General features: G+C 38.7%; 1 protein-coding gene across 5 annotated transcripts; it reads right to left on the bottom strand.

Moving 5' to 3' along the window:
• Window positions 1-1782: 1782 nt before the first annotated feature.
• tlcd4a (TLC domain containing 4a) lies at window positions 1783-26277 on the bottom strand. Of its 5 annotated transcripts, none has more exons than XM_036585735.1 (7): window positions 25294-26277; window positions 17118-17287; window positions 11819-11908; window positions 11634-11692; window positions 11075-11169; window positions 5191-5264; window positions 1783-4967 (listed from the first exon to the last, which is right to left on the bottom strand). In XM_036585735.1, the coding sequence occupies exons 2-7, from the start codon at window positions 17270-17272 to the stop codon at window positions 4652-4654; spliced, it is 789 nt and encodes a 262-aa protein (XP_036441628.1). In that variant the 5' UTR covers window positions 17273-17287; window positions 25294-26277; the 3' UTR covers window positions 1783-4651. The 5 variants fall into 5 exon arrangements, with proteins under 5 accessions (XP_036441628.1, XP_036441639.1, XP_036441613.1 ...); XM_036585746.1 differs by lacking the exon at window positions 25294-26277 and adding an exon at window positions 25162-25222; XM_036585720.1 differs by lacking the exon at window positions 25294-26277 and adding an exon at window positions 24915-25154.

Below are 26277 nucleotides of genomic sequence, written 5' to 3' on the forward strand. Positions count from 1 at the left end.
CCATCTCCCAACTCCACCAAATGGGCATCTTCTGTTCTTCAGTCTGTTTATTTGACTTTTTTCTCAGTTAATTTCATCATTTCTAACCTGAACTTAAATAAAAAACATGCCTGTGCAATAAAAGAGTTGTGATTACTTTCGCTAGCTATTCTTGAGGGCTGCTTTGGCGTACTATGTAGCATGGAAGTCTGCCATTTCAGACACAGCCGTACTGTCCACTCATATACAGTCCATGGTTTCTGCTTCACGTTGTGCCTAAGAACACCCTTCTCCATGATACAATCTCAGTAATACAGGGCCTCTCCCCAACTAACAGAACATCACGACAATGTTTAGCAATGTTTTGAAAAGGTTCCAAGTAGGTTAGACTGTAACGTCACAGAAATAATGATTCTGAAACGTTTTGAAAACATGTTGTATTCAGGGGTGGCACCACACCTCCAAAAGAGGTGGGGCAAAACATATTGTTTCAAAAAAAAAAAATGACAATGCAATTAGGCCACTGACTAAAATTGCCTTTCAATTAGCATGACACGTCTTTATAAACCTGTTTAGAGGTGGGTTGTAACTAATTACATTTACTCAAGTACATGTACTCATGTAAAATATTGATGCATTTTTACTTGAGTATTTTCAAACCATATTACTTCTACTAACATAAGTAAAGGAATCTTTTTTACGCTGTTACATTTTAGCCATTCATATTTATTTACTAATTCCATTTTTTTTGTTTTTAAACTTCAGTATGTTTTGATGGTGGCAATATTTGTACTTCTTTGTGGTTGGTTACATTTCTTACTTTGGAGCTTTGTATTTTAAACCAAAAGAATCCCAAAAAGAAAAGAACAGAGCTGCACAATCTTCATTTCTTGTACTGATAAATGTAGTAAGAAGTTCCACTGCACTATTCAGTACCTCAATAGATTTTCAACCTGCTTCTTTTGTTTTTCTACTCAAGTTATTTTGGGAAAGGTTCTTTGACTTAATTATTTTTTGCAAGTATCAACACTTTTACTTAGGTACTGGTTTAGGCACACCTCTGAACCTGATCATGAGCAGTGTCAGTGTTTGTTTTGATGCTGCTTTGGTAGGTGCAGCCTCAGATAGAGATATGTGTTAGCCAACATCTCTGAAGTTTTGCATGTAAAACCGAACTAAAGAAAAAGTCCCAGAGCTCCGCACCAACCTACGCAAAAAGCTGAGGTTTTTATATTGCATCCTGAACTCAAAAAGTTGGCTCCAGAAACCCCATACTTCTGACATTACCCGTTTTTCTGAAGGTTGGCATTCAGCCCCCTGCATTACCACGTTTTTTTTTGTATGTTGCTGGACAAAATCTTCTTCAGCATGTGTGAAGAAACAGTGGTATTATCAGGGTCTATCGTTTAGGACTTCTCACAAACAGGACATTTGGGATATAGCTTTATTAAACTCACTAGGGCTCCCTCTCAAATCCGTCATAGTAGGTTTAGAGAGTGGTCAAAGTACTTACATTTCTCACCACTGAAATATTACTCCTCTGACATGGCAGCCATGTGCCCTGTCGCTACATAAAAAACTGTTTGAAAAACCTGTTAAAACTAAATATATATATACACACACACACACACACACACACACACACACACACACACACATATATATATATATATATACACATACATACATAGATACATACGTGCGCATGCATGCATGTTATGTGAAGAACTACACTGCACAAAAAGTGGAAAGTCAGTATCACCAGTATATCAGAAAAAGCAGTAATGATGCTGACAATCACCATTAGAGACAAGATTTTACTGAAACAAAATTAACATATTGCTTTATTGAGGCAAATGGCATTATGACAGAAAATTAAGACAGACGTGAAGATTTAAAAAATAGATTTGACGTTCATAAATTCCTGGTCCTTCTTCATTAATCCCTTATCAATGAGTATGTGAGCATAAAACTCTTCTACACACTTTGGTTAACAGATACAAACTATTACAACTGTAGAAACCTTAAGTGAAATATGAAGAAAAGGGAAGTGAACATGAGAAAAAAGTGATACAGAGGTAGCCGGGCATACCTGACCTCATGCTGAGACTGTTTGCTCCATGGAGCTTAATCCGGCAGCAAAACAGCTCATCAGCCAGGCTAACACACACAAACATGTTTAGGTGTTTTTCCATGAAGTTACTGGACTTAATTCCAAGAGCTAAATGAATGGAGCATCAAGAATTACACAATAAAATCCAGAATTTAAGATGTAATAATTAATATCCCCAAAGCAGAAAAACAAATTACAAACCTTTTTATATCGATTTATAGCCCACGTTTGGAGGTTTCATTCTCAGAGTAATTAAACACACACTCAAGTTTCACCTGAAGACACGGACTTAAATTTGACTGTTAAACAGCCCAACTCCCACTAAGCTCTTTAAAAAGAAAAGATCAATAAAGAAACAATAAAGAACACATTTAATGTTTTATAAGACAACAAGGAAAGGAAGAATCAGGAACAATGGCTTCTAAATGTGTAATAGAGGGGTAACCTGTGGTAATTTGGTGAGGCTTTAAAATCATGTTAAGACTTGCCTTATGCTGGTGTACCTGAATTGATGCAAATTCAAACTAAACAATACAAACAAAAATAAAAAGGCAAACGTTAAGGTCAATGTTCCTACATTAGGCCTATGGCAAGCAGAAAAAAAGACATGCAAACATAATGAAAACCATAAAGATATGATAACCTTACATGAATGGAAAGTGGTAAAAATAGTAAAGAAACATTCCTAGAAAAGGCATCTGGAACAAATGTCTGCAAAACAAGTAAAGGCAAAATGTTACGACTGGAATCATCTTGCACATACTGTAATTAAAAGAATTCACTGTGTCTGCCTTTCACAATAAGGTAGAGCAAGGATTCAAGTAGTATATTCATTAAAAAATAGAACTTCTGGCAATTTTTAAAAGAGCAAACCATTCTTGTAAATCTCACATCGTCCTTCTCACATCCATACATAATAAATACTTTTTTTCAGTTAATAAAACAGACAACAACTTGTGGCATCCACTACTTCTATTATTTGTGAAGGTGAGTTGCCATTGGATGCAAGAGTGCGTATAGTATGAACATTCTACACTAAAATGTCCTACAAAGTGACACATAATGCAGCCTAAAATGATTGTAATATATGTCCTTGTGTCGTAGACTCCTTCTTGATTCTGTATATATCTACTTAGATAAACACCTTTTATCCGTATATCATACATTTCCTTTAAAAAGAATAAATATGCAGGTACATGCTGTTCCAGTGCTGGACTGGTTCAAATAAATAAGGTATGATGCAGAAAAAGTTCTCAATTCTTGCTTTTGTTTGAGCACACAAGGAAGTTCTACCATCCCTAATCGTAACACACAGACATCCTTAAAAAAAAATCCAAAATATTAGATCATTTATGTTCTATATTGACTGGATTACACTGTACACAAAATTAATTCAAATGAGTATTTTTGTATGTCCAGTTTCTATCTACAATGCAAACATTCAGAGAACCACACTGCAGCATGCACCTATCGACTGTACAAAGAGGACACAGATGAAGCCGTGTTGCGGAGAGACCTTCAAAATGTTGTTTGTTTGTAAACCGCATCCCGATTTCATACTTAAAATCAAAAACCACCTTGAAATCATCACGGCAGAGTGGAGTGAGAAACTGTCCGATTACGCCTTAAGTCTACGAATCAAATCTGAGGTGAAAAACATCTCGGCTACCTAGCAAACATTACATAAAATCCCTTCTGACATGATTTTGCCTGCAAAAAATCTGCAGTGTATCCGGCACACCAGCAAAGTTCTTCTTGATCACTACAATCTCAGTATAAAATACTTCATGTCAATTTAAAATGTGCGTGCAGGTTCACAGTTACACCTTCTCAGCCTCTTTCTGACATGTAGACGGCATCTTGGGTCCTGTTCAGGTACGGCATGTGATCTGAGCGAGTCCTGGTTTAGTGCAGTGCAGGTGAGAGGACGAATCTCTCACAGTCAGCGTATAAAGTTTAACTTCAAAGTAAACATGATGGCCCTATGACACTCTGAACATTTTTTTGCCCTCTTTTCAGACAGGCTCTGGCTTTGATGAATAAATTAGAAGCATGTGGCACACTTTTTCACAACGCCGTGGTCCTCTTATCAAGAACTAACAAATGAAGGTTAAAATCAAAGCCTCAGGCTTTCAAAAATACATATAAATCAAATAAAATCAAAATAAAAATCCTGGTGCTTCAGCGGCTGTACAGCATTTTTTGTACCCCAGTGCTTACAGGCGCTGTGGGTCATGACCTCAGTGTCTTTACCAGCAGTGGTCAGCTCAATGTGACATCAGTGGTCCTGTTACAGCGTGAAGCTTACTCAAAGTGTTGGCCATGTACTGTAAGTATTGCTCAGGGGTAGTTGCTTCCCTCTGCTGTCACAAGATGTCTAGCCTCATTTCCCTGCTTGGCCTCAGAGAGAGAGGAGGACAGTTCAAAACGTTCGGCAGCAGCACGCTTCTGCTGGCTGACTGACTCACAAACTGTCACTGGGAAAGTCAAGAGTGCACGGAGAGAGAAAGAGACTTCCTCGAATTCCCCCCACTGCAGAGAGTGAATGTTTCATCATGCTTAGTCAGTTTTTCCATTCTCTTGAGTCTGGGCTTTGAGCCGTTGGCTAGAGCGCAGGACCCTGTAGCAGCCACGAGCGATCTTATGCATCCACATGATGTTCATGATGTCCAAACAGATGCTAGAGAAGATCCAGGCACTGCGACCGCCAAAGGAGACGCGGTAGAAGGCCTCCGTGCCATATACAGAGTACATACGGCTGTAGTAAACAGGCATGACCGCGATCCGTACCATGAAAAACACAGCCGCCATCAGCACCCCATTGGCAATGTTGGGTCTGGAGGTTTTAGGGTAACCTAACACTTCAAAGAACCAGCTGCAAAACATAGGCGAGCACACTGACGTGACAGAGCACAAGAACTTCCTTCAGATGAAACAGTTTTAAATGGTACAGACTGTACATATGCCTTCAGAATTATATAGTTAATCAAAGTACAGTATGCAGTAAGCAATAATCTTAGATTTAAAATCAAGCTACTCTGTGTAATCAAGCTAAAAACATCCTGCAAGTTTCTTAATGGAAGCAGCAGAAAACCTACCGCTGGTTCACACATGGGGTGGAAAACTCTGCAAGCAGACGGAAGTTAGCAAAATAAGGCAACATTCCTTGGCCCTGGAAGAGCAAAAGTGAAGAAAAAACAATGACAGACAAAATAAAATGATACATAGCCAAACTCCCATCATGTCCACATGAGCACCTCGCTGTTGTCAGAAGAAAACCTCGCATCTCCACTTTTGTTATTTTTCAGTTTTTGACATAATATGAAAATGCATGTTGCCCTTTGCATTGTATGTAAATTTCATGATGAATGGACTAAAAGAAATGGTCAAAAATAACTTGGAAAAAAGTCTGGTTCTATTGACTTATATTAAAAGTAAAGTAGGTTTTTTCCTTCTCCTGTAAAGTCATCATTTTGGAGATACAAGGTTTTCTTCCAACAACAGCGACATATTAAGAAGTTTATTTTCAAAGAAACCCAAATGAAATGCTGCTTGGATGCTTCCTGACGTCCTGATTCTACTGAGAACCTCCCTTGAGAATTCAGCAATTTTACTGAACAAGAGCTGTGGATATTAAGAAGATGATTTGAATGGGCACAGTTTCATATTTAAACTTGCTTAATAAATATGGGACTTATTTTCAGATCAAAAAAAGTTTAAAATCCCTAGGAGGGAAATTTAGCTGGCAGCTTTTCTGTCTATATTTAGCTCACTCTCGTCTGCCTTTATTTGAGAAGACCTGAGACATATACTATAAACCATACTGTAGTCAACACACAACTTTTATGATGACCTGTGTAATATAAATAATTAAGATAAGGCGATCCAAGCTTAAGTAAAGCTCAGGTAATAGGTCCACAGAATTCCACTTTGTGCCAAACAACAAAACTCATTCACATTCAACAGTCTGGGGGAGGTATTTGTAAACCATCTATACAAAAGGCAGAAATAAACCAGCACAGTTAAAAGAAAAAATGGGTTTCATCAACAATTCAGACTATGTTACTGTACTTCACGTATACTGTAATCCTTTCCAACATTATACCACATAAATTCTATTGTGTTGGCTTATTAATTTTACCAATATTTCACATTTTCAAAATGTCTTTCAAAACAACATTCACTGAAATTATTTGACATTCATCAATACAAAATGAAAAATCTTTGAGAACACAGGGGCTTCACATAACATACAAGAAGTTGTGACAATGTGTCATACTGCTGCTGTAGGAAAATCGACATACAAAACAGGCAGAAAACTATTGTATTTCACACTTGATTCAAATGTGTACACTGGTTCCACACAAAAGAAATACGTTACATTAACCTAAATTAAATAAGACACGTACTTACAGATAATTATGTCAATGTCAACATTTTATTCATGTGGAGCCAGTGTACACATTTTTGAATCAAGTAAATTTAAAATAAACTTTAAGCAACATTTAACCTTTTTTATGTACCAACTGCACATGTAATGCAAAAGAATGTCATTTGAGTTGCTGCCTCACATTCTTTTGTGCATGAGCTCTCAAATACTCTCTGCCTTCATACCACATTACTACAGCAGCTGGATATAAGCAGCTGAAGTGAAGTTTGTCCAGTACACTAAATTCTTCCCAAGCCCTTAAACTGTTTCACAGTAACAAACTACAAAAGTAAGCTAACATACATTTAAGCAAATCATTATAAGAAGCCAAAAATTAAGGGTGCACAATCAGAATCAGCCAGGATTGGAATCAACCAATTACTGCTCCAAATATGCAATTTGGCAATGGGCTGTTTTTGTTTCATCTGTATTAGCTACACGTGTGTTGTACTTGAATACTGTTGCTATACTTTAGCAAATATGTTGTCTGTTACCCATCGCTAGTTTGACTAATCAAACGTATCAGAAACGTGCTAAGACCCATAAGACATATTCTTATAGGCTATAAGAACCACATGGGGCATTAAGTACCTGCTGTAAAAAATTCTACTCTGTCCTCTGGATGTTTCATCAGAAGTATATTTTATATTTTATATATATATATATATATATATATATATATATATATATATATATATATATATATATATATATATATATATATATATATCTGCTGATTTAGCTGTTAAATTTCTAAGAAATTTGAGAATAATAAGGTTTAATGGCAAATTTTTTAGCCCGTTATTCACTTGAGCAAAAGCCTGACTTAAGAAAATATAGTTTGAGTTTAGGCCACCATATAAACCAGCCCATCTCAAGTATTTTATTGTACTTCAAATTTGATTAGGTACAGAACAATTCTCATAGCTCAGTATTTTTCCTTAACATAAACAGGCATTCTTTGGCGAGTCGGTTGTGATTAAGAGAAATTAAAATATTAGAACTTTTCAGCACTTTTGGCTAGTAACACATGGCATTCCAGGAAGTCTCCTGCTACCTGTGTCTGTGCTCACCCTTTCATTCCTGCCAAACACTGGCAAATATGAATAGCACACTTACCTTGGAAGCTGAAAAGAAGTGCAGTGGTTATAATACTTACTGAACAACGGACACAGACAAAGAGAAAAAATAGGAGGAAACAGAGAAACACCAGCATATGCATGCTAGTACCCCTAGGCACTGGTAAGTCCATACTGTAACTGGGCTTCATAGCTGCTCAGTGTTCTGCAACAGCACAACAGCAGACAAGACAGGAAGGAGTCCATCTACATTCAAGCCTGGCCCCTTTTACTTAAAAAACCAACTAACTTAGCTCTGGTAGTTTTTGCATGAAGGGTTTGTTGGTCAGAAGAAGTGGGACTGCATTATTCAAGAAGTCATGTTAGGTGAGGACAGAGACAGACAGACAGATTCTTGAAAAAAAGGAGCAGATCGAAAGCAAAAACAACAACAGAAAAGCTGCAACACCAACATTTAGGTTTTGTTGGACATGCACTATGGATTAAAATCACACAACACACACATATACACTAAGAACTTTTAGTAGCTAACAGGACACTAGCCCTTTATAGGCCATGATGCGCCTGTGATTCAATTTTGAATCTGGTCATCAAGATGATCCATAATAATTACATGTACACCAGACATATCCAAGATGTACTCTGTCTCGTAAAAATATAATCATTTATGGTTAACATTTGACAATAACAGCATGGAGTAAATAATTATCAATAAGTACCTGCCTTCTGTGCAGTTACAAAATCAAATAAATACATAAAAATCAGTCTTATGCCAGTTTGCATATCTGTAACACTGACAAGCTCTTATAAATAACACAGGAAACAGTAACAACAAATAACGCTTATGACTTTTCGAACAACAAATTTACTCATAACAACAGGTATGAAACAAAGTCGAGAGACTAAAAGCTTGATGTTGAATCCATTCTAATCTCATTTTGGAATTTTCATGTTCTACTTGGTTTGAGTTGGCAGTCATGAAAGTGTCCAGTGACAGTATGGCCCTACAACAACATTCACTTGATGTTTCTGGAGGATTTTCAGATTTTTAGAATGTATTTGGAGTCATATGTAGATCACCACATTAGCATATTTTTACCTACCAATATTTATGCTCTGCTGCTTTCTATAAACAGAACTTTTAATCCTCCCTAGGAACAACTGATGAAAAGCAAAACCATTATGCCACAGAGCTGAGCACTCCTTATTTTGAGCGAGTCGTTTCTGACAGACTAAGCATTTCCTCTCATGCTGTTTACTGCATGTCGGATTAGAATTCAATATTGCTGCTTAACATTTTTGTTCAGGTGACCTGACAGTTCAGTAATGCCAAGCCGGTTTTCAACCACAGTCATATGTTTTAGTTTTTTTCCCCTGAACTGAAAACATAATGCAAATTCCGTGCCAATTTTGAGTTTGGGCAGTTGGCGAAACGCATGGCAAGTCAAATTCAAACCCATACTGTAAGTGCGGATCACACAGCATCCAAATAAAGCTTGGCAGTGCATTCTCTCCAGAGCAGACAAAGAAGCAATGAATCTCCTCATGAACTGCATCCATTTTTCAAAAACTAAAGCAAAGTGATCTGAGATTATTTCAGGCTACCATCAGCCCTGCCTGCCAGGATGTGGCTATTAGGTTTTGAAAGAGATGCAGAAGAAAAGAGTGAAAGACAGAGAGAATGCGCACGAGAGAGAGGGAAAGAGAAAGAGTGAAAGAGAGAAAAAGATAAATAGAGAGCTCAGCTCTGGCACAAAGGAGAGGAAGGTAATCAGAGCATGCAGCCCCTCCACCAGCAGCAGCACTAGAGCTGTGAGCTGGTTCTGCATGCACCCAGCCCGGCCCGGCTCAGCACAGAGCAGGACCACTTATTGAGGGCACCATGAAAGAGAAGCAGGGTGGAGGGGGAAGGGGACGGGGGACAGGGGCTTCCGCCATTACCATCAATGAGCATTCCATGCAAAAAATACCATTGTCATCATAGCCATAGTGAGCTAAAAAAATCTGGCCATGTAGAGAGTTACAGACCAACAAAGCCAAAGGTGAACAGCAGCGGCCTTCAGTGTGTGTGGCCGTGAAAAATTAATTAGAGGTAAGTACAGACTTTTGTAAGGGAAAGCAACTCCTACTATACCTTCTCCTTAAGGGGTATTCAGTTCCAGTCCAGTAAGACTGGTATCCAACATAGTTTGGTGATTTCCCTGTTAAAGCTGGAAAATTACAGATCAGTTGAACCAGTTGTGCTTTATGTTGTGTTCAAACAGGGAAATCATGTGTACTGGACACTAGCCCTCCAGGACCATATGTGAATTAGGGATGTGCACAGATAATCAGGCACTCAATTAATCATTTGAGGTGCCAGTATTCTAATACTGAAAATGCTATTTGGGCATTTGTTATGTTTCATCATGGGAAAGTGGAGAAAATATACTGGTCAACAATTCAGTGAAACACATATTTTATATTTTAACAGCACCATGATATCTGGGAAGTTTGCTCATATTCGTAGGTAAATATACATAGTGTATTACACTTCACTACTCCAAACCACAACTGTCTTAAAGAGCAGGTTGTGACTGAGAAAGTACAGATAGCACAGCTTTATCGTTAACTAGGACAGCTATTATAGCTGATGTTAGCTCGTTCCAGAAACATCGGAAATATATTTTTCTAAAAAAATCATGCCACATCAGCCACTGAGGAGAAGATAACGAGTCCCCATCAACATTCAAGGTAGTAGCCATTAGCATTAGTAACTTGATAGCTAATCTGAAGCAGTCTATGTTACTCATCTGACATAAAACCAAAGATCTCCTATGGCTATTTTTGAATAATAAAACAAAAAATAAAACAAACAATGTATATCTCTGCATGCTGCTAATTTTGTTCAACAACAGTCACCCAAATAGCAAAGCCTACAGTAGTTTGGTTTCATTTAGTCCTTTTGTCATTTGATGTATACCGCCAGCTTTACAGTTAGCCCAATATTAAAATTATTCAGAATGCACATCCCTAATCTGAAAACTGCTGCTTTCTTTCATCCTGCTCTACAGTCAGGCAGCTATTAATGCGGCAGGCCCGGTAAGTCTAAGAATATTTTATCTGAGAGGTGGGGGTTAGTGTGAAAATCTCATTGTCAGAGTCACTGAAACACCACAAAGTACCCTTTGACTAAAGCCTAACATTTCAAACTAATTCTACTCCGGAGCAGCGATCTACCTTTTGTAAGAGTAGCAGATCAGTGAGACAGAGCAGCCTGATTCTCATGCACTACACTGAATTAGCACCATGTTCGTGTTCATGCACACTCCAGCTGGTAACGCTTCAAAGTGTTAGTGGAGAACAGAGAGCTTTTAACAGCAGCTTCACACCTCTCAGGCCACAGCTTTCGATTGAGCGGCACGGCTGTTCACCCTTGGCCGTCTCTTTCCCATCTTGCCTGCACATTCTGCTATTGGACAATAGGGAACTCACCAGTACATAGTAGTAAGCATACAATGCTGCCAGGTGATGAACTACAAAAAACTTGTCCCCTATCGCCCTCCAATAGTAAAATATGAGCAGCAGATCTGAAAAAGAGAAAGGACAGGGCAAGATGAAGAGAGCAAACAACTTAGCAATCAGTCAGTCAGTCAAGATTCTTATTTTTACATGAAATACACTTGACTAGAATGTCATATACAGTCAGGTCCTGTTTCAAATAAATGCAGTATTCATTTTTTTAACACAAGTATTTATGTTTCATTACATACGTCTGAGGAAATTAGATAAGGAAGTGGGACAAAACAGGAATTTCCAAAACTGGAGTCAAAAAAATAAAAAAAGGGATAGGAAATGGAAATCCTAACAATCATGCAAGACCAGGTACACAACCAAAACTGTCACCGTCAGAAAAACAGTCCTTTCATCTTTAAGAGAAAATCATAAAATAAAATAAAGCTATGTGTTTTCAGACTGCACTTCACAGAGTTTTCAGATTGTACTGAAGCCAGTCCTCGTCATCTAGTCAAACAGCATATGAGTGAACTCTCACCAGATATGAGGTAGCCTGTTGTTATTCCCACGTTTATCTTCACCAGTGTAGGATCTCCCCTGTAGGGTTAAAGACATGGCAAATGAGTTAGGGCTACAGCTCGGTGGTGAGAGTGACTAAGAGCATGCTGCAGCGTTCTCTGCATGCAGTATGACAGTCCAGGCCTGACAGCAGAGTGCTCTCACCACACAGGGTCCTGATTGACAGCCTCATCGAAGCAGAGGATGTAGAGGCAGAAGAGCCCAACCAGAATCGCATGGAGTGTGGACACCGTTCTAGAGAAACAAATGAGACAAAACACACATAAGCAAAACAACATCTTAAGTACATGTGTGAACAATCCAAAGGATCCAATGTGTCTTGAAAATGCACTGTGATGCAGTCATTTACTCCACATTTGGAGGTGTTCATGGATGCATGTCATCACACAACATTTGTGATGTGAACACTAAAGAGTTCTGATGCGACTCAGGAACAAGGAAGGGTAAATGCGTCACCACATTAGAGACAAATTCAGCAATGTAGCTTCTTTTTTTGTCTCCTCTCTTGTTTGCTTTTTTTTTTAGCAGTGCACACCAGGTTGCTTCTATAGCTTTTAGCCAAAAAAAATCAAAAGCCACCAAAATGCTTTAAAAAGGTACACATTTAAAAATGTAATTTTAGCCATAATACAAAATAATATAGCAATTGTCCAACATGACATCAACAATAAGTGTCTGAGCATGTTAACCGCTGGTGTCTTACCTTCAAAAATTAGTAGATAAATATTTAAATTGTCACTAGATGGCACTAATGGTCTTCAACAAATGTGTTAAAGGTTTATCACTGCTACAAAGAACTAAAAAATAATAAATAATAAATTATTTGATTTGGATGTTGACATGTGAGGAAGTGTGTGCACAAACACCACATGCTGTCCAACCCGTCAGTATACTACAATTTTAACATTAACATTTTTTTATGTACATTTTTTTATGCCTGTGTCAAACAGATCATGGACCATTCCAGTTTCCAACTATAGAACTATGTACCATGAGTAATGCCATGTGAATTGGGTAACCTATGTCATGCTCAGCCCAAACACACATCCCTTACATCAGTAATACTCTGGGTACACTAAACACTGATGTAACTGAGGCAGATAGGCGGAGCAATGCCCTCTTGAGTGTCATGATTGACTAAGATGTTAGGCCTTTTCAAATGCATGCATTTTTAAGTAGTTCAGTTTAGTAATTTAACATTTTTTAAAGCCTGCCAAAACCATGAAAAGCACTCCTTCACCCGCCAAATCCAACTAAACTTCGATCAATTTGTCAACACTGATCCATACAGCCTAAACATTTGTAACAGTCATTACATGTACACAAACACAAACATGAACTCGTACCACATTTCTGTCTGAAGACAACTACATTAAGAGACTGACATATTAAATAGAGGTGGCACCTTTCTCCAGTCTTGAAATCTGATCATGAGCACACATGTCAGGTGCAAATTGCTACACATCTCTCGGTCCACCTGGAGATCAGATCACTCCAGACAAATGTCATTTCTAGGTACCAGGCCTGAGCAAAAGGGGGATGTAATTGGAAATCGTCGGTGATGGACAAGTAACCCGATGGCGATGTGTAAAAGGTGATAACTGCTGTTTTGTTAAAAGAACTGAGAAAGAATTAGAGAAAACCAATTTACCGTTAAACAGCTTGAAAAACATGTTGGGAAACTGGGTTTCATGTTTAAAAGTGGCGTGCATCTGTAGTTTCACAGAGAGAGTTACTGCACAGATTCGCTTCAATTTATGTGAACGGAATCAAAATGAATGCCGACATGCTTTGGAACTTGAGCTAAAATTTAGTGTAGAGCAGCTAAGTTAACTCTAACCTGGAGACAAAGCCTCTGATCCTCATCTACAGCCAGGGTGCAGTACTTTCTGTACAGATTAAGTGTCCCAGTTTTTAGCTGATTTATGAAAATGCTGCTGTAATCACGTAAAATACCTTGTTTTTAATACAGAAAGCGCACGGGCATGGAAGTTTCTCCAGCAGTTAGCACACAAGTCGCGCAAATCTGCCGCAGAAGATGTTTACGAATGCATGTGTCTGCAGTAACGTTTATTATAATGACAGATCAAGTAGTTCCAGAGAACTTGCAGTAAGGAGAATTACCACTCCGTAATGTCCTCCGGGTTTCTCAAACGCTACAGGGCGCTCCTGAGCGAGTCCAAAATGAATGGGTTAAGATGGAGCATTTGAGCAAAATAATAGTTTATAAATGCTTAAACATTTTAATACAAAAAAATATTCATTTTCTGAACACAGAACAGCTTAAAACATTTTAACACCGCCGTTATATGTTTCAAAACACCATATGTTTGAACTCCAATTATAGGAGTTTAAAAACGGTGCCTCATGTACGTTCATAACGTCAGTGAGCACAAACAGTCAATGAGCTGCTCTGCTCGCCAACCAATCAGCAGTAGAAAAAAGGAAACATACAGGAAAGGCCTGGGCAAGTGATAGTTTCTTTTTTAACTTTTCATTTTAAGCTGTTTAGCTCAACTCACCCCCATTCATTGAGGACTCGCTCGCGGGTGCCCTCTGGCATTTCGCAGTGCTGTTTTTGATATAACGGGGGAAACGGAAAGAGGCCAGGCTCCTCATAAATCGGCTCTGGTAGTTCGTAAAAGATGTTGAATCTCTCCATCATATTATTAAATACGTGTTATGATAAAAAAAATTATTAAAACACACACTGAGCTAATTACTGTTAGATATCGCCCAGGCCTACTAGGTGCAGTCACTTTGGGTGCCCCAGGTCAAATCATATTACATATACAAATCATATTACATATCTCAGTGAATTTAAGTTAATTACAGAAAACCTAAATATGTGCCATAACTTTTGCATAGACCACATATTATATGTTTTCCCCAATATGTTAATTTCCAACAAATAAACAGTAATGGTGTATTAAAATGTGCACATCTGTGTTCTCCGTAGAGGATATGTTAACTTATTTTCACACAGATAATCAACAAAACATGTAATTTGATGAGGGGGTCCAAAATTGTGCACACGACTGTATGAACAGGGCCTATAATACAGTACCTATGACTACTGCACTGCATTGCTGATTACAGTCTGAACAACCAGGTGAGAATTTTGCTGATTTTATTACATATCACAATCATTTTCTCATCCATCTCCCACAGACATCTACAACTCATCTCTCTTTCTGTCGCAGACACACACACACACACACACACACACACACACACACACACACACGTTGGTTTGAGTGGCAGTCTACAGCCTGCTCTGTGTAATCTGGTTGTCTCGAGACAGCTGGGAGAAAGAGTATTGCTCAGTCGCATTAACACATTTGGCAGGATAGCATTTAAAGCAGCAGAAAGACGACATAGCCTCTATTCAACATTTTGACAACGATGATCTGTTGTAACACTTAGAGATGAATTAGAATTGCAATTAAACAAGGTGAAAACAGTCAAAGCTTGTGATAAGGGTGCGTTACTGGCAGATCACTACCCCGAAGACAAAGACAGAATGAAGGGTCTGAACGTAAACACTTCTGTAAAACTTCTGAGTAGTGAATTTAATCTTACCGTAAAATCTGTTAAACCTAAGGTTAAACCTAAGGTTTCTAAGGTTGTATGAAGACACTGGCTTAAATGTGATGAAACAAGGAAACGAGCGTTTTTATCACATGCCCCTTTTCCCTTTTATGGTGTCTAGCCTCGCTATGGCCATGTAAGTGTCATATGCGAACAGCTGATATCTTGGCAATTTCCTCACAGACGAGGACCAGTGACACTGTTCGGATTCTCCCTGCCAGTATTTGAGGACAAAGGTATAAATCAAAATGGTCAATTCAAGCAGTGGCTGGCTTAAACACAGTGGAAAGCCATTAAGCAGCAGTTACCATGGATTAACAAGTGAAACAAAAGGAAACACAAAGCACAGGAAGAAAGACAAACGTTTGCTCTTCTGTGTCAGACTTAACAAGATATTTATGAGAAAAAAAGCACCACAACTGAAACACATTACACTACAGCCAAAGCTAAAACATAAAACCAAAAAAGACAGAACTGTTACAGAGCAGTGACTGCTGAAGACGTGATGTAAATAACCCAATCCAAATGTGTTGACATGTTCTCTGATGAAATAAGGTCATGCTTTATTGCATAATTGAGTTCATTAACTCCTTCAAAAACGATGTCCTTAAATTCAATACTGACTATAGCATTAAAAAAGTTGAAATTTAAAATTGAAAGTCTGTGTACCACCAGCCTTTATAGCGTGCTAATGCTTCTAATATGCTAATTAATCTATGGTTGCTCTGTTTTAATGACTTATACATGGTGTTATTAAGATCTTAAATCATTAAGTTCCATACTTTATGATTTTTACCCATCCAGATGAAACTGTTCCAATTTCTACTGTTTTATGTACCCTAAACTCTGCAATCCTCACATTAATCCTCACAAAATGTATCTGTATGTGTCGGTTAATTCAACATTAATGATATTTTTATCCGTATCAGCAACATGTGAGGTTGCTCTTCCATGAAGCCATCCATGATGTTGTAAAATGATAAAGTGGGTGGGTTAGAGTCACCTCTCCATTATGATTTTTAACTTGCAATATGCTGTTCTAAGAAATTTTCATTTTACATGTGACGCAGATTGGCAGAACCCACCATCTTTCATTGTTTTAAACAATTGCTTGAATAAATCTTTGTTGTGAACCTTACAGTCATCCAATCTCTGAAAAAATGTTATGGCTTTTATGGCTAGCAACATAAAATGGACATTTTTTTTTTGTTTGTTCAAGACGCAAATGCGCATGAGTATGTGCAAAGACCCCATTAATGAAAGTGATTAGATCTGAATGTTTAGATGGTGATTATTGTTCCTCATAACAGATTAATAAAAGGTGTACACCAGTTCTTTTGATCAGACAGAAATTTCATTCGGATTAAGCAATGGATAACTCTATTCCAATTTAGATGTCTATATAAAGGTTTTCCGATATTTTCTGATCAACTACTTAGCCCGACTATGAAAAAGAATGTTTAAAACATTATGTTTCATGACCTTAAAGCAAATAAAGTATTTTTGGCAAGCTTAATCTGGGCCTAGGTTCTCAAAAAACACTGCAATAGATACTCTGCAAAGCTGTGGGAAAATGAGGTTTTCAGTCTGGAGATGCGGCAGACAAAATAACAGCGTTTCATCAGTGTAGATTGTCTTCATTATTCAAATTACAGTACTGCGCCCATTGGCAAATGTGTGGGTGGCCCTATTTATGTGCCCTCTACTGCTTCTATTGCCTCGTCATGTGGCTTTGAATTCCAGTAATTATCAGACCCTAGAACTGGGAATCGTTAAAGTCAAGCCCTGACAGACAAACATACTAGGAAAAATAAAGCACACAGAGATTGTAGGTCACTGATGTGTGTGTTACCTCGAGTTCCACTCAATCTGCTGCTTGTGGCTGAGTTTCAGGAAGCCTGGGCTGATCCTGGACGATACCCAGGGACTCACGCTGTGGAAGAGCCACTGGAAGGTACAGAAACTCACCACGGCGATGAGCAGGATCAGCTGGGTGAAGGCGTCCATGGCCACCCGAGCCCACTGACAGACAGAACAGAACAGAACAGAACAGAGGCAAATGAGGAGAGACTCCATGCAGTGCTAAACAGTTTAAAAACAAACCAATGAGTAAATAGAGCCTGTGCCCCAATTCTAGTGACTCTTCCCAAAGACACACTCACTGAAGAAGAGAACAGTAAATGTTTAATGGGCTTAAGCTTTGGATTCTACAACTCCTGTAGCAGGGAAAAATGGGCCATGAAGTTTAGCTTGAGTTTCCAGAGCCAATAAACTCAAGTATCATCACTGCACACTTCTGTATACCATCCAAACAACTCTGAGGCTAAACTTTATTTAAAGCACCATTCAGATTCCTACCATAGATTACTGCTGCCAAGTATGTCCCAATATATGCTGTAGGCTGTCACACAACTCAAAGCCTGGGACCTATAAGTAGACCTACCTATATCACAGCACAGGACAACTTGCAAAACAAGTTAAGTACAGTGGTTTTTTTTTCGAATGGGGGAGGGTAAGATAAAGCAAATCCAAGTTAATTAAGAATGACACTGATACTTCCATACACATAGGTGGTCCGTATAATGACTTCAGTGAGTATGAATCCCAAATTATAAATCTGAGCCATGTGGAACCGTCCGTCATACACCGCACCTGTCCCCCACTCCAGCTCCAACAGACGGCATCCCAAGTTATATGTCTATACCCTCAGAGGCACACCGAGCCAAAGATCAGTGATTATCACAGATAAGCTTTTAGCTGAAAAAAAAGCCAACAAGGTAGAACTAGAACTCACTTCCTAAATGGAGTGTACTCTTATTACCTGCACTTTGTAAAGCAATCTACTGGCCTAATTTTTCATTTTGTAAAAATAAACAAATACATAAATAAATACTTTGATTATTTAGTAATATTTAGTACAATTAGTATTAAGGTTTTCTGTAGAAATTATAACATGATATTAGTTTTAGGGTTGGTTTTCCAGGCAGGGATTAAGCCTAATCCTGGAGTCCATGACCAGAGTCCATGACTAGGCTTAATCCCTAGGCTTATATCTGAGAAACCAACCCTTAAAGTCTTAAGAGTATTTATTTTTGCCAGCACATAAAATTCTGGGAACACACCAGCATGGTCATGTATGCATTCTACACAAATAATTCTATTCCTGTAACATACCCTCATATTTCTAAATCATGTCAGTTTTGCTTCAGGTACTGAAGCAAGAAGCAAGTCATTCTCATCTAATACAGTATAAAGTTATTAGATATTAGAGGCTAATCTATTCTACAGTAACAACACTGTTAAAGTAGTTTTCTGTAAGTTAGCAAATCAAGCCTGTCTGCTTATTTCTGAGTAGGTCTACATTTCAAACTCACCATTGTGCAGAAATTCATGAAGAGTCACAAGAGCTTAACAAGGATCATTTCGTTCCCCCAAAGTGTTTCTTTAAAATGAGAAAAATGTCCTTTTTCCAACATCTGAAAAAAGGCATTCTGTATTTTTAGCATGCACATCTGTGACCAATCCATAAAGCTCCAGTGTGTGATGCAGAAACAAAACTAATATTTATTTATGACGGGGTGTCAGTCACCCAAGAGCAACTCACTACTAACATCCGGGAGAAAGCAAACCACTGAGCCCAGTTTAAAGCAGCCTTGAGCTCAATCCAAAACAACTAGTTCAACTGAACTCAGTGTTACATAGTCTTTAACCCAAAGCCTTTTTAAGTATGGTAGGGAGCCACGTGTCTCTACTTGGCAAATATTACACAAATCACTGTCTGGGACTGGTAGCAGAGCCTAGATACCCATATGACACTGAATCTAAAACCTCCCACTGTACCATAAGCAATATTTGGAAAAGCATGGAGCATGAAAAGAATACTCTACTTAGTGACTGTTTAAGATTGATTATTCACTTTGTTATTTTGTCACTACGCAAATTAACAGATTACGCTGTACAAGACTACTAAAGCACACACCCAACTTCATTCCAACATCCTACATTTCCATGCTTTAAAACCTGCTGCGTGGCATAAAACATTAAATAAAACAAGAATCAAACAAACAACCTCAACCTTTATTAGTCTGAGTAAAATCAGAATTTCACATGAGTCATTTTCTTTTACTTCATGCACATTCTGTCTACAGAGACGAGTTGAACTTTAAAGGCACAGGATTTAAAGCAAGGAACATTGCTGTGCCTGCAATGTGTTCAGGGGTTAGGAGAAAGAATGGATGAAAGAGTGGGGGTCACAAAATGAAGAAATGAATCAATGTTTATTAACAAAACTAAAACATATAAATAATTACAAATAGTACAATAACATGTTGTACAACTTTAACAATGTATGGTAATTGTATCCAAGTCCAAGCACAACTTTCAAAGCCATAAAGAATATCCAAAACACCCATCCTTCAAACTTGTCATCGCTTTTCCTCCATTGGTTTCTAAACAGCATATGCGGCATACTGTTGTCAAACGATTGCCAAATTAGTCTAAAAGATTGCAGCGATCATACGAAAACAAAACAAATAACCTATTAATTGCAGTGCTTTTTTAAAGTAGCACAGTCTCATGCATTATTGACCTGACACTTGACGGAGTCACAGTGTGAACAACAATTTTTTTTCCCCAATAAAGTATGTCTACTTTATAAATACAAAGTATAAGGTTCTGTATACTGTAAACATACATATACAGCCATTTCTTGCTACGCGACACACGCAAGAGTTTATTCCACAGACATATAATTAATCAATAAGCCTAAATTATTGTGATTAATCACAGGAATGGGGGCTCTTGGTATGATGCGAAGCGAGGAACGTTTGGTCGCGCGTTTTGGTCACTGTATACTGAACTTTTCAACTTTTTGTCATATCATAACATATCACTGTTTAATGCAAAAAACGTCGCTCTAAAAGTACTTTTTAGTCACCAAGTTACCACCACAAGTCTTATTTAGCAGGTGAGCCTTCTTCCCACGCTGGGGCTGGACCTCAAATGGCTCCCTGCTCCCTACATAGTGCGCTATGCAGGAATATAAATAATGGCTCCCGCACCCCAACAGTGTATAATATAGCTAAAACTAGCAATTTTGAGTTGAGCCAAATTCATTCTGAAAAAAGAGTGCATTATTTGGCTGTAGTAGTTAGAATTTCAAAACTTACATAGCACATTGTTTACGGACTAAGTCATTCAAGTGACTTTCTTTAGACATTTATATTGCTGTTTTACAATCAATTTTATATTAAGTACTATAAATTAAAGACTATGATATTAATGATGGAGTTGTTTAGGCTGTTTGCTATAGTTTAGCCTGTTAGCTAGCTGACCAGCCTAGTTATAGGTAAGAAAATAAGTTGTCAGCCCCTCAGTTTAAACAAACCATGGGTTGATACTTCATCAGTACACTCAGTAGTCCACGCAAGCAGCATCAGAGTCAAAGATTATTCCATTAACAGCACAAGGAGTTTTTGTGATGTGGTGCAGTAATACAGAGTTCAGTTGTTGCGTGGCGGTCGTAGAGGAGCTTATATCAAGTATTTTACAATGGCTTTGAATGTGGCTCAGCCAATCAGATTTTAGGAACTATCTGTTTTATAATTATCTATTTTTAAATCTATAACAGCCCCAGCCTCACGCCGGGATTCCGGCACAGTGCCGAAGAACTTTAAGCCACAGAGGTAGCTTAAGCTGAACTTGCTGTTCCTCCAGCAAAGGGCTCACTGAGCCAGAGGGCCTGACCTTTACTGTAGTTGGACAGTATTTATGCCTTTCTTTAGGCTGACCCTTTAGTTTTTCTCTTCTGAAAACTTGTTGTTTTCTTTTGAGAGCAGCAAGACTCTCTACAATCTGATTCTATGATGGGCCATCACTTCTAAATTCTAGCAGTCTCCCAGATTTAAGCATAAAGCACTAAATTATATTATCTTTTAATTTACAGAATGGTACATAAAAATGTGAAAGGCATTTTGTCGCTTGTCATAAAACTTTATACCTCTGAAAAGGTAACTTTATAGGAGAAGGAAGAACATTCTTTACTTTTGAAAGTACTTTTGGACTATTTCCATTAGTCCATAAATCAAGTAATGTTCACACGATATAAAAGGCGGCATTCAAATGATGAAATAAAGAATGAAAATAAAATAAAACAAAACAAAGAAAACAGACTTAAAAGGTTTTGATATGCCACAGTCAAGACATATTTACATCATGTTTAACAAATGGGAGAGGAAGGAATAAGGACACTCAATTGGCTGACTCTGCAAGTCAGTGACAGCTTTCACTAGGCAGACGCATGTCCTTGGCAATCAGACAACCCTTATTGTTGGACTCTGTTCTTGCCATATGGCTTCATTAATAAAATGCTAGCTTAATTCAAGGTCTGCTCAATACCCACATACAGCTTAGAGAGCACTGATAGCTTCATTGGTCCACAAAAGGTTGCAAATAACTGCATATAAGAATTTCACCTTGTTCAGTGAGACTGTTTTAGTTTGCAAGCAAATCTTCTCTTGATGTTGGATGCTTAGGCATAAGTTCTAATTACCCAAGTGGCAGCAGACCAGTCAAACACTGACTAATCTGATTAAAGTATAACTCAGCAAGTCACCATTGAGATTAAAATATAACTGGGGACATCTATGGACTAGACTACATGCTGATTTTGCTGTCTGCTTGCTCCAAAAAACACCACCTGTAAAGGATTCTGTGATGTAATGAAAATGTAAGTGCGCTGTTTTAAATTGTATAATTGCTAGTTTTGAATACCTTTCAATCAGGAAACCCTCCATCTGGAGATACACCATTCCACTGCTAGAGAATGGCAGGCTTCGAACTGAACGCCGGTCTCTCTTTTATAACTGCAATGAGCAGAAACTATATATTTTCAGAAGTCAAGGGTCAACATGAGCATCGGTGATTCATTAGAATCACCACTGAATGTAATACATGCTTTGCGTGTCAGCACTATATCAACACTTCAGATACAATTGCTTGATTATGATGCTGTGACCATACTCAGATCACTGACAATATCGGCAATGGGCTAATCAGTCAAGACTGAAGCTAACTGGAATCCATCAGTTGCCGCATTTCGTGATGTGCTAATAACTAAGACCAAAACTGTGCGGCTAATACACAATTAACTGAGCAGAATGTGGAAAATGCACAAATAATTCAGCACCTTCAATCTGCATAGATTATCTTCCATAGGATGTCTGAGTTCTCAGCACATACACACACGTCTGACTGACCTAGTTTGTAAAACCATTGTTCACAACCACATGCAGCTAATGGAAAACATTAAGAGTGTTCTTACCTAGGGCTATAAGTGCTCAAAAGACAGAGTATGTGCAGTGCACATGCCTGCTCTGAATTGTAGACAGTAGAAAGATGAGGCAGAAGTAGCATCTACAGTATTGCACAATAACAGTGCTGACTTTATCAAACTCCTTATGAAATAAAACATGGCCAGTTAAGTCAGCATGTCTACAGTCAAAACTATGACTTTGATACTTATTTTGCATTCTTCTTCTTTTTTTTTTTTTTACAAACCTGTTTGGTTGGACACAGGGCTAATCAAACAATCAGATGTTGTCCTCACTGCTGAGCTGGTCAGATCTCATCTGGTCTAGCTGGGGACGGTTTTTGAAGAAAGCATAAATGGAATCTGGCCAAAGTTTATCCATATACGATCCAGACATGAAAGACATGTTAATGCAAGGTGTAAAAAGGCTCATAATGTCATTGCTGAACAGAGCTTCAGTGGAGCATGCTGCACAGGCATACAGTGTCATGTAGCTGAACAGAGCATGTTACAGCACTGTAATGTGTACAGTCAGTTCATGGTCAAGTGATCTGTCGCACTCAGAGATTTGTATGCAATGTGGTCTGACTGTGTCAGCCTATTGTTGGTGGGCTGGCCCAACCAACCTCACTGCATACCTCTCTCTTTACAGAATTGATAGTGTTATCTCTACGCCTACATGTGCGCTGTGTGGCACAGGAAGTTAATAACAGACTGTCCTGCTCCCTGCATGTTTCGACTTGTTCCATGCTCCAAAGCAGCAAATGCTACTCACAAGCCCACAAAGGTTTACTACTAAAGAGTGTAGCCACAAGTTTTAATAAATATAAAGGTGCAGCCATTAGCTTAATGAAATATTCAGCTTTGTTCTCCACAAGACTTTGACTGAACAATGACATATGACAGTTGCTTAGACAACCGAAGCACACAAAACCATATCCTGTTTCTAGCCATCTAATATGTAAGCCTAGTAGGCTGTCTAAAGCACACAGGTTGGTGCCATAGAAGGAGTATTTGAAGTTGTTCCTTATATGGGGATACACGTGCCAGTTGTCAAGGACAAGTGACTACAGAGGTCAAATAGCAACATATGGAGGCCTGCATGAGTACTTTGCAACGCTATTGGTGAAAACGTGATTTAAAGCCAGTCATGCAATCTGGACTCACCCACTCAAGTAACCTCTACACAGCAAATGCTGAAGCACTGTTGTATCTTAAACACACAGGTTGACGTGAGAGTACATGCATGAACAAACATTAGAGATGTCAGTGTCAGATATCAGCATTTCTAAGCCTGTAGTTCCTGGAGGCCTTGATTTAGCTGAAAAAGACTCCCATTCCAGTGTGCAAGGTGTCAGTTTCACCAATTCCCTAAATCCTAAATATGATATGATGTCTAGCATCAAATGACTGAACACAAAAGTGCTGCGACGAGATGCGGCCTAAGCAAATATGGTAACTGATTCACTCATCATGACTGACTGTTACTGAACATGAAAGTAAACTGGAAAAACACACAGAACTGAGACTAACAGCAGCACAGACCTGCCTCTCCACAGCATGTGTGCATGTTGTGTAAGTTGGGAGGGCAGGAAAATAGCATTTAGTCTGGTTGCTGCAGTCAAACTCACTGAATGGCTGGCAATCTGAAATCTCAGGAATCTGTATGAATTTACTGTTTCAACGTAAATCACTGAGTAAATGTAGGTGTGTCATTACTGAATAACAAACACTGTTATGGTTTCTTGTCAACACAGCAAAACAAATCTCAAATTCAATCCTAGTAACAAAGAAATTCAGCTAGCTACCAAACTTGAGCAGCAAGTTCAGAAGACACTGAACTGTGACGTGTTTCAGAAAGTGTGGTTAGTGCTGGGTGACTTATTGTACACCATGATTTTGACATACTGTGATATTCAGTTTTAGTGATATTTTAGCAATACATTTGAAAGATAATGAGCATTATATCAATGCCCATAAAATAAAACAGCGTTGTGGCCAAGTGGTTTATTTTGTCTTTTTACTTCTATTTTGAATTTTGTTTTTTTGCACTTCATTAGCATTTATTCACACTACGGTATTGAGGCCCAGTTAGATGTACTGTATTTCTTTTGTTGGGTGCTTCAGACTGTTTTAAACAGTTTAAAAGCCATGAAAAACAGAACTTTCTGCAAATGTGGCTTGACTGACTATCGTTTACTTTGTAAAAAGCTGAACAGACCAAAACAGTTCAACCAAAACAAGCTATGTCACGTTTGTAAAACACTCTTTCAGCAGAATACCAGCACTCATTAAGCATGTGTTCATTAATGCAAACTTAAATATTACCAAATACAGTACCGTGATAAATGCAGAGAATATCGTGATACTGAATTTCAGCAACGTCGCCCAGTGCTGGGGAGAGACTGCGTCCCACTGCATCTACAATTTTCGTCCTCAATCACAAGCCTACATGTTGTCATGATGTGGAAGTTATGGAGCTGAGCTCTTCTATATTTATTACTACAAACCACTGCTAGTCATCTCCCTCAGGGAGACAAAAATACTGAAACCACAACGTAACGGAAATGTGCTCTTCGCTACCAACATTTTGAGGGTTTCCTCAGGCCAACAGCTCCCGTCGCATTTGCTAAAAAAGCACAATATCCACACAGGCATATGGTTGCTGTCAGCCATAAACAGAGGCTGAGATAAAAACAGAAGCTTCACGTTAACTTACCTCTCGTCAATCATCAACAGTGTGAGCTGGCTCCGTCGCTGCTGCTGTACTCGTTAGCTAGTTGGGCATGATGATGGATGAAAACATCACAGGCTGCCAAAATATATCCACGGCCGGCGCATCTAATCGCTCCTCCTCCTCCTCCATCCACGGTGTGAGGCACACGCCGTCATCAGGCCGCCGCGGTCCGTGTGGCCCTTCCGCGGTGTTCGGCAGCTCGGTAACCAGACCGGTGGAGTTAGCAGGCAGGCGCTAGCGAGATGCTGCAGCAGCTACAGGGCTGGAGGAGGTTACTGCAGGGCAAGGCGCCTCCTCTTTTCTCTCTGCCTCGGATTTCACTTTCACTCTTAAAGCGACACCGCGCTCACACCGTTTAGTAACAGCGCAGACACTGACTGCACCTCCGGCAAACAGCTGCACACAGCCAGACAGGCTGCGTGTGTGAATTACATGTAAACAGGCTGGACTGAAATCGTCTGCGCCGTGTAGGCTCGCTGATAGTAGCCAATGATTGATTGTGTTGATGTACGTAGGCCGGAAACGCCAACACTCATGAGTAGGCTCTGAGGCTACGCAGTGGTGACTCAGTTTCCAGGGACTGCTACACTGTAAAAATGGTTTGTCGTTCAACCTAACAAATTACTGAATGTGGTAACAAGTAAATGAACTAGTTTTATTCAACATGTTGAAACAAGGTTGGAATGAAGAGAGAAAGAGGTTGGAACAATAGTACGTAAAGAATAAAAGAGGTTGGAAGTAAAATGCATAAAGAGAGAAGGAGAAAGACAGAGGTTTACTACAGGATACTACACAAGTACAACAGACTACTTTAAGACTACAAGAATGTTGAGAGGAAACAAAAATAGAAGTGTTACACAGCACTATAGATCTATTCTTGTGAGTGCTGGGTTGGAAAAAAGAACAGAAAACTGAAAATAACATAAGGGTTTTCAAAAACATCACTTATCAGTTCCAGTCCTGTAA

This window comes from Colossoma macropomum, unplaced genomic scaffold (assembly GCF_904425465.1).
Source record: "Colossoma macropomum unplaced genomic scaffold, Colossoma_macropomum, whole genome shotgun sequence".
In the NCBI taxonomy this organism is placed as follows: Eukaryota; Metazoa; Chordata; class Actinopteri; order Characiformes; family Serrasalmidae; genus Colossoma; species Colossoma macropomum.